This window comes from Panthera onca, chromosome E2 (assembly GCF_046562875.1).
Source record: "Panthera onca isolate mPanOnc1 chromosome E2, mPanOnc1 haplotype 2, whole genome shotgun sequence".
NCBI lineage: Eukaryota > Metazoa > Chordata > Mammalia > Carnivora > Felidae > Panthera > Panthera onca.
Genome location: NC_138353.1, coordinates 4,173,555 through 4,183,462, shown reverse-complemented (window position 1 = coordinate 4,183,462; position 9,908 = coordinate 4,173,555). Strand labels below are relative to the sequence as shown.

Sequence of the window (9,908 nt, the reverse complement as noted above, 5' to 3'; positions counted from 1 at the left end):
TTTTTTGTTTTTTTTTTTAATTTTTTTTTTTAATGTTTATTTATTTTAGAGAGAGAGAGAGAGAGAGAGAGAGAGAACATGGGAGGGGGAGGGGCAGAGAGAGAGGGAGACACAGAATCCGAAGCAGGCTCCAGGCTCCGAGCTGTCAGCACAGAGCCTGACGCGGGGCCTGAACCCACGGACCGCGAGATCATGACCTGAGCCGAAGTCGGACGCCCAACCGACTGAGCCACCCAGGCGCCCCATCAGGACTTATTTTTGAAGTTTCAGCATTTTGACCGTCTCCATCCAGTTCTTTCCCCACCCACCATTTCTGTTAACTGCAAATCTATTCTCTGTATCTACGTGTTCAGGGTTTTTCTTAAGATGCCACCTGTACATAAAATCATATGCTATTCATCTTTGACTTGTTTCATTTGGCCTAAGTGCCTCCAGGTTCGCCTAGGTTGTTGCAAATGGACACATGGACAGTTTATAGCTGAAAAACATACCGTTATGGGTAGAGACCACATTTTCTTTATCCGTTTGTCCATCGATGGTCACGCAGGCCGTGTCTGTGTCTTGCCTAACTTAAGTAATGCTGTAGCGAAAACGGGGCTGCAGATCATGTTACGAGACAGTTCCGGATAGATTCCCCGAAGCGGGGTTGCTGGACTGTGTGGTAGTTTTATCTTTCACTTTCCGAGGTGAAATACCATACTGTTTTCTGGAGCGGCTACACCAGTGTGCATTCCCAAAAGCAGCGCGGGTGGGTTCCCCTTTCTCCGCATCCTTGCCAACATCTGCTGTTGCCTGACTTGTTACTGTTAGGCATTCGGACAGGTGTGAGGTGGTATCTCATCATGGTTTTGGTTTGCGCTTCCCTGATGATGAGTGATGTTGAGCATCTTCTCATGTGTCTGTTGGCCACCTGGATGTTTTCCGGGAAAAATACCTGTTTCAGTCCTTGTAATCAGACTGTGTCCTGTTTCTTCCTTTTTTTTTTTTTTTTTTCTTTCTTTTTTCTGCTATTGAGTTGTAGGAGTTCTTTGTTTTGTTTTTTTCAATGTGTATTTATTTTTGAAAGACAGAGAAGAGCGTGAGTAGGGAAGGGGTAGAGAGAGAGGGAGACACAGAATTTGAAGCAGACTCCAGGCTCTGAGCTGTCAGCACAGAGCCCCACGCGGAGCTCGAATTCATGAACCGTGAGATTGTGACCTGAGCCGAAGTTGGATGCTTAACCAACTGAGCCACCCGGTTGCCCCAAGTTATAAGAGTTCTATATATACTTTGGGAATATTTGCCCCCATTTGGTCCATTGCCTCCTCATTTTGTTGATGGTTTCCTTTGCTGCTGCTTTTTCAGTTGATGTAGTTTTACTTGTTCATTATTGCCTTTCCTCTTGGTGTCAGATCCAAAAAATTCATTGACAAGACAATGTCAAGGAGCTGACCCCCTGGTTTCCTCTAGGAGTTTTATGGTTTCAGGGCATTATTCCATTTTGAGTTGATTTTTGCATATGGTAGACAATAGGAGACCAGTTTCATTCTCGTGCACGTGGCTGTCCAGTTTCCCCAACACCCAAATGTGGGCTTTGAAACAAATGATGCTAGGATGTCTGATTAGCCACTTGAAAGAATAAAATTGGGCCAATACTTTACACACCACACATGTGATATACATTCCAAATAGATCAGGGATCTAAATGTAAAAAAAGAAAACCACAAATGTGCAAAAGAAAATGGGTGAATTCCTGTATTTACTGGAGGTAGGCTGACGTTCTCTCTCTCTCTCTCTCTCTCTCTCTCTTTTTTTTTTTAATGTTTTTTAATGTTTATTTTTGAGAGAGTGAGAGCAGGGGAGGGGCAGAGAGAGAGGGAGACACAGAATCCAAAGCAGGCTCCATCCAGACTCTGAGCTGTCAGCACAGCTCAAAACCACAAACTGGGAGATTAACCTGAGCCGAAGTCAGTTGCTTAACCGACTGTGCCACCCAGGTGCCCCAAGGAAGTTTTCTAAGTATGACTCAAAATCAACAAGCCATAAAAGCTTCATTAAAAAGGAAGGGAATTGAGGGACGCCTGGCTGGTGCAGTTGGTTAAGTGTCCAACTTGGGCTCAGGTCATGATCTCATGGTTTGTGGGTTCGAGCCCCACATTGGGCTCTGTGCTGATAGGAACCTGGAGCCTGCTTCAGATTCTATGTCTCCCTCTCTCTGTCCCCTCCCCTGCTTGTGCTCTGTCTCTCTCTGTCTCTCAAAAAATTAATAAATGCTGGAACAAATTTAGAAAAAAAAAAAGGAAATTGTGACACATATTGTAACAGGAGTGAAGCTGGAGGAAAGGCTCAGTGAAATAAGCCTTTAGATCAAGGACGTGATGATTCTACGTGAGGTACATGAGGTACTCGGGTTGTCACATTCCTGGTGACCGATGGTGGAATGGTGGGCACCAGGGGTTGGGGGGAGGGGAAATGGGGGGCTGCTGTTTAATGGGGACAGAGATTTAATATTGCACGATGAAAAGAGGTCTGGAAGTTGGTTGCACAATAATGTGAGGGACCGGGCTAACATATTGAACTATACACTTAAAAATGGCTGCGATGGTTTTATGTAGCTTTTGCCACAATTAAAAATAAGTAAATTTTTAAAAACCTTACATGGCCGGGGCGCCTGGGTGGCTGAGTCGGTTAAGTGTCCAGCTTCGGCTCAGGTCACGATCTCATGGATCGTGGGTTTGCGCCCTGGGTTGGGCTCTGTGTTGACAGCTCCGAGCCTGGAGCCTGCTTCAGATTCTGTGTCTCCCCCTCTCTCTCAAAAATAAACATTAAAAAAATTTTTTTTTTTTAAAAAGAAGGAAAAACAGACTGAAATCTGCTAGGAAAAGGGTCACTCCCCACAACCTTCTATGACCGGGTTTATTATATTCCCACATTACAGATAAGAACACTGGAGATTCAGAAAATCTGGAGCAAAACGCAACTTTATTTGCAAATTGACCACCCCAGTATGCAGACAGTTTCTTCTTATGGGAAAATTAACATGTCAGATTGGGTCCAGAGGGCTCTGGTTTCCGCAGGGTTTTTTTCCTACCAGGGAAAAGAACACAGAGGACTGAATGTTTCTAACCCGTACATTTGGGTGTGGAAGCACACCCGAAGGGAAACGGGGGTGAGAAGAGAAGGTGGAGGGATCCCCTGTGAATTCGGTGTGACCTACAGCGGTAACTGTTGAAATCTATGGGCTTAACCATCCTGACGGCTTTTGGGAACCTCCAGCCTGCTCCTGTGGTATAGGGATAGCCTTCATCGGGACCAGCTAGCAGGATGCAGGGAGGCTGAGTGGTTCTGTACAGGACCAGCTAGCAGGGGGCTTCGGCTAGCCATCAGACAGGGAGAGATACTGATAAAGGCAACTGAACGTGTTGGAACTCTCCTCCAGACACCCATAGGCTTCCATGACCTGGCTTATGTCGTAAGGGGCGGAGGACAAGGCGGGGATTGTAGCCACCAGCCTGTCCAGCTCAGGATCACCCTGTGGAGAAGCCCCATCTGGGTTCCCGGTGCCTGGCCCGGAGCCATCAGAAACTCTGGGGAGAACAGGCCGCCTGTGGGAAAGGCGTCTGGGTGCCCTGGGTCTGTTCCTCTGGGCTGCAGGGGTGGGGGCTGGGATCCCGGCTTCTTGCTCTTTCTGGATGCTCTTCCTCCATTTAACCCGGCGGTTCTTAAACCAAACCTGTGGAGAAGACAGAGGACACAGATTCCGGAAATTGATCCTTTATCTTCCTTGGAGAGCAGGTTCTTGGGGGGAGGGGGCTTCTGCCCACTGTATCTGAGGCAGGGTAGGAGCCGTGTCTCACCCGTGGCCAGGGTGGCGGGGATGGAGAAAGAAGAAGAAAGAAGGGAACGAGGCAGGGCTTGGACCCCAGAGCAGGAGTGGGGAAGCAGCGGCCGTATGCCGTGAGCTCTCTGTGGGATAAAGGGTCAGGACTTCAGAGGACAGAATAGAGTATGGAGTCTGGCCTCAGAGTCCTTGAGAAGGGTCTTTGGTAGTCTTTTGGAAGGATCCACACAAAAAAAGGAGCATTCCAGGGGCCTTTGGATGGCCCAGGCAGTTAAGCATCCAGTTTCGGCTCGGGTCATGATCTTAACGGTTTGTGCATTCAAGCCCCAAGTCAGGCTCTGTGCTGACAGCTCAGAGCCTGGAGCCTGCTTTGGATTCTGTGTCTCCCTCCCTCTCTCAGCCCCTCCCATGCTTGTGTGCTCTGTCTCTCTCTCTCTCTCAAAATAAATAAATAAACTTAAAAAAAAAAAAAAAAAAAGGCATTCCAGAAGGGATCTGATATGCCCTCGGTGTGATTCTAGCTGGAGACCTCTGGCTGGTTTCTTATTTGCACCCTCACCGACCAAGCCCCAGGGACAAGCCTCAGCAAACAGTGGCCCTTCTTCTCTTTGGGGCTTTGTGGAAGGCACAGTTTAGGACAAGTGCTCCACACTTAGAGAGAGTTCCATCTTTACAACTTAGCGGGCTTGAACCTGGGGAAGCTACCTTGCCATTCTGAGCCTCCGTTTGTCTCCTGTGTCAATGGGTCTGTTTCTGAGGGTGAAAACACAGAACTTGTCTAGCACAGGAGTCAGGTTATTAACACGTGCTCCCTAAAGGGAAGATTAGTCGTGATTATTTGGTCATGGGGCAGAGAGAAGGGAGAGGGAGGGAGCAGGCATGCAGGAGAAGCATCTGGGGAGCACGCCCCCCTCCAGAGGGTCAGACCTGCACCACGGTGTATTGTAAGTGAATCTTTGAGGCCAGCAACTCCTGGGTGACATAATCTGGGAACTGGGTGAGGCTAAACAGAGCCTCCAGTTCCGCCTTCTGATGAGAGGTGAACGAGGTACGCTCTCGGCTTCTCCTCTTCGGTTTGGCTGTGGAGAGGGGGACGTTTGGTTAGCCCGCACCTACTATCTCTCCATGCACCATGATCACAGACTCTAGAATGCAGTCTGTCCCCTTACTGTCCCAGCTGTTTGCCCTGGCACTTTTTTTTCCTCTCAGCTCTGACTCCCTTGAAAATCTGTTCTAGGGGCGCCTGGATGGCGCAGTCGGTTAAGCGTCCGACTTCAGCCAGGTCACGATCTCGCGGTCCGTGAGTTCGAGCCCCGCGTCAGGCTCTGGGCTGATGGCTCGGAGCCTGGAGCCTGTTTCCGATTCTGTGTCTCCCTCTCTCTCTGCCCCTCCCCCGTTCATGCTCTGTCTCTCTCTGTCCCAAAAAAAAAAAAAAAAAAAAAAAAACGTTGAAAATCTGTTCTAAACAAGAGAAGACCAGGCCCCACCCCCCCACCCCGGGCAGTTCAGTCAGTTAGGCACCTGACTCTTGATTTTGGCTCAGGTCATGATCTCATGGTTTCGTGAGTTCAAGCCCCATGTTGGGGCTGCTGACAGTGTGGAGCCTTCTTGGGATATTTCTCTCCTCTCTCCTCTCTCTTTCTCTCTGTCTCTCAAAATAAATAAATAAACTTAAGAAAGCGAGAGAGAAGACCAGTTTTTGAGTGCTCTGTCTACTTTCTGTCTCCCACTGCTGGAAATTGGCATCCTTTTTGCTTCTTTAGAGGCCACAGTTTGTTCTTTTTGATTCAAGGAAGCAGTGTCTTCTAGATGTCTCACTGTCCCCTGTTTGTTTATTTTTTAAAACATTTTTTAACATTTATTTATTTTTGAGAGACAGACTGAGTACAAGCAGTGGCGGGGCGGGGGGGTGGAGGGCAGAGAGAGAGGGAGACACAGAATTGGAAGCATGCTGCACGCTCCAAGTTGTCAGTGCAGAGCCTGATGCGGAGCTCGATCCCACGAACCATGAGATCGTGACCCGAGCCAAAATCAAGAGTTGGGCACTCAACCGACTGGCCCGCCCAGGCGCCCCAAGAGCTCTTTTTTACCAAATTTGGCCCAACAAAAAGTTTAGACTCTGAGACTTTATTAAGCTCAAAAGAAAATTAAATAATCACAGCTCCACCCAAAATATGACATGGGGGATAAAATGGGTACAGTCTACTAATTTTTAAGGAAAGATAATTCCACGATCTAATAAATTATTCCAGGTGAAACAAGGGGATAACTTCCCAACTGGTGTTGGGAACCCATCACCTTCAGTGGTGTGCTCGAGTCGGCTCATACTGGCTGGCAAACCTCAATGCGTTGGCAGCTTGAAATCCACCACTTTTGAAGTATTTTTGGGAGAGACAGCATGAACGGAGAAGGGGCAGAGAGAGAGGAAGACACAGAATCCAAAGCAGGCTCTAGGCTCTGAGCTGTCAGCACAGAGCCCAACGTGGGGCTCGAACTCACGGACTGTGAAATCATGACCTGAGTCAAAGTCAGACGCTCAACAGACTGAGCCACCCAGGCACCCCTCGAAGTAGTTAAATCACGGTAGTTGGCAAATACAAATTAGGGCCCCTCATGGCCACCTCCAGCTTACCTGCCCTCTGGTCCGCCATTTCTGCTTGCCTATTGGGGAGTCGTTGTTCAAGTGTGCTGTTCTCAAACGTTCTCTGAGTGGGAACAGAAGGGGTGTAAATCTAACCATGCCTTTCCTACATTTCTCCAGACCCACCCTGCCTCTTCTGAAAGGCCACTCCCTCACTCAATCCACTCAATAAAAGCTTCCAGAGCCCAGTGTAAAGAACACTGGGGTGCAATGGGGCCCCAGCCAATGGCCGCATTAGTAAGACCCCAGGACAGTAGGGGAACAGTAAGTGCATATATAAAGAAAAGACCAGTTTGGCTGGATTTCATCATGACACTGGCATGATATGAAATGTTTTTATGGGACTAATTCTGGAAATATTCTTGGGTGTCACAACTGAGTGGGGAGGAGGAGAGAAATACTACTGACTTCTAGAAGGTAGAAGCCGGAGATGCTATTAAGCATCCTACAATGCACAGAACAGCCCCCTACAACAGAAAATTATCCAGTCCCCGATGTCAGTAGTGCCTGGGATGTGAAACCGTCATCGAATCAGATCTTTTTGCCAATATTTAAATTTGAAGTATTTCCTACAATACCTCTGCATCTATTGAAAGTTGTGTCATATTGTTAGCAATGAACCTGCTACGTCGATGATCATCACATACACTTTATAATACAAAACCAGTCCTGGGTTGCTAAGGTCCGCATCCCCCCCTGCCTACCGTCGGTCATTTGTTAATATTAAATTGCTATTTTTGTTAATCATCGTTGATCTGGACCAAAATTTTGCTTAATTGATTTCACATCTGTGTTAAGAAATGTGTCTGCCCATAATTTTCTTTTTCATAATATTATTTTTTATTTTTTTTCTTCATAATATTTTTAAAATTTGACGTCCAGGTGACTCCAGGCTCATGAATTTTTGTGTGATTTTTCTTTCTTTTTCAATCAGTGACGCTATCTAGCTATCGTGAGGATTAGGAAAGGGGTAGGTGAGCTGAGGGGAGCCTTTGCTGTATTGTGGCCTCAATTATTTTTAGAAGTGCAAGGTCTGAGTTCAATTCAGTTAGTTAAGTACTTCAAGAATTGACAACCCACAGCCCATTGGCCAAAGTTGATGTTGGCCCTTTGTTTACATTCTGTAGTCTGGTCTGCAAAACAGAAAATATTAACTATCTGCCCCCTTACAGAAAAAGTTTGGTGATCCCCTGGTCTACTTCATTATAGGTCAGTCAATGGGGTCATTGTTTTTCTTCCTTTTCTTTCCTTTTTTTTTAAAATATTTTTCCAGAAAACTGTCCAATTTTTCTGTTTTTGCATTTATTAGCCAAAAAATTTTATATTCCTTTTCATACTTTATTTTAAGTTTATTTATTTTGAGGGGAGAGAGCATGAGCATGAGCAGGGGCAGGGGGAGAGAGAGGAGAGAGAGAGAATCCCAAGCAGGCTCCACCGTTGTCAGCACAGAGCCGGAAACAGGGCTCAAACCCACAAACTGTGAGATCATGACCTGAGCCAAAATCAAGAGTTGGACACTTAACTGACTGAGCCACCCAGGTGCCTCAAATTTTCATATTTTATTTTTAATAGTCTCTAACACATCTCTTTACATATCTCTATTTTTTTAATTTTTAAAAATTTGATTTATATGTATTTTTTCTAATATGTTTTCTGGTGCCTTTTTCTATGTTCTTGTTCAGTATTTTATTAGCCGTGAAAGAGCTCATTTTATTCATCCTTTTTTTTTTTTTTTTTTTTTAGTGTGAGCATTCTCATATTTAATAACATCTTTAAAATAAGTGTCACCACCTGGTTCCAAGATGAAATCTGTAAATGGTATTATAAGTTTGAATGAGGCAAGTATATGTTTGCAAGTCTCATTGGACCGAAGGAATCTCTTTGGCAGGTGACCTTGTAGGACTGAGAGATTTTTGTTTATCAGAGGCTGTGAGATCTCTGTAAGGAAACCACAGTTTCTCTCCAGGTCCCTTTGATACCCCTTTTGATCTGTCCCAGTGAAGCTATTGGTTTACTTTTTTTTTTTTTTTAAATGTAAGTTCTGTACCCAATGTGTAGCTTGAACTCACAACCCCAAGATCAAGACTTGCATGCTCTACCGACTGAGCCAGCCAGGCGCCCCTTTGTCTTCCTTAAGACATCCTCATACCTTTTAGTAAAATCTTCAAAGCAGATTCGTAGTTTATTATGAAGTCTGATGAGTCAGGGGTCACTAGCTATTTCAGATAGAATCACCTGGGCAACTTCCACCAGCCCCTGATTACCTACAGATCCCTAGGGTGCCGTCTGAAATATTTTGAGGTCTGCTGGATCCTGCAGGGTTGCAAATACCTACTGTTGTGTGTTCTGCATATCTTCAGTACCACCTTTGGTTGGATTAAGATGATCTCCTCTTTTTGAGTGACACCGATCCTTGTCTTAACATAAGGAAAGGGAGGAGAATGGTCAGAATGGGGCTTCTGTTTGAATTGTTCCGGAAGTTCCCCACGGCCATGACCGTCTGAAGGAAAGGGTATACGGTAAAGATCATAACTGTCATCAAAATCTGTGATTCTGTCCTTCATCCCATGTGTCAGAGCATGGCTCCATTTGGGTAATCCAAATACATGCTTCATTAGGATCTAACCTGAGTAATCCTTGGTGATTTCCACCACGGGCTCTCCAGATCTCCACAAAGTCGCTGCACTCTGTGAGAGATCTCTGCACATGCGTTTATTGCAGGCTCCGTGCCGTCCAAAAATCCCAAACTTGGTGCCATAAAGACCAACACGAAAACAGGAACTCTCTATTGTGCTCTTTTACTTTAATTTCAGTTCTTACTTTTATCACTGCCTACTTTCCCATTTTAGTCATCACTCCTATGTCTTTGGGTTTATAAAAGCTTTAGGGGTGCCTGGGTGGCTCAGTCGGTTAAGCATCCGACTTCGGCTCAGGTCATGATCTCACGGTCCGTGAGTTCGAGCCCCGCATCGGGCTCTGTGCTGACAGCTCAGAGCCTGGAGCCTGCTTCGGATTCTGTCTTCCTCTCTCTCTGCCCCTCCCCTGTTCATGCTCTGTCTCTCTCTGTCTCAAAAATAAATAACCATTAAAAAAATTTTTTGAGGCTTTGGCTATAAAAACTCTAAAGTACAATTACTTTGCTGTCCCATGGTCCTACATTTCTCATTTTCTTTTGGTTTCCAGGTGGATGGGGGATGCCATCTTTGAGTTTACTCCTGTTTGGGTTTTTTTTGTTTAATTTCATTGCATTACTTTTTTTTTTTATTGTCGTAAAATATACATAGCACTTACCGTTGTTTACCATTTTTAAGTGTACAGGTCAGTGCCAACACATACGTTCACACCTTTGTACAATGATCACCACCGTCCGTCACCAGAACCTTTTCATCTTCCCAAACAAACTCTGTCCCCATTAATAAAACAATAACTTGACATTTCCCCCCACAC

General features: G+C 45.7%; 1 protein-coding gene across 1 annotated transcript; it reads right to left on the bottom strand.

The window, feature by feature from the left end:
- Positions 1-3,355: 3,355 nt before the first annotated feature.
- LOC132689969 (arginine-fifty homeobox-like) lies at positions 3,356-6,471 on the bottom strand. Its single transcript, XM_078439237.1, has 3 exons — positions 6,453-6,471; positions 4,748-4,920; positions 3,356-3,712 (listed from the first exon to the last, which is right to left on the bottom strand). The coding sequence occupies exons 1-3, from the start codon at positions 6,469-6,471 to the stop codon at positions 3,356-3,358; spliced, it is 549 nt and encodes a 182-aa protein (XP_078295363.1).
- Positions 6,472-9,908: the final 3,437 nt, after the last annotated feature.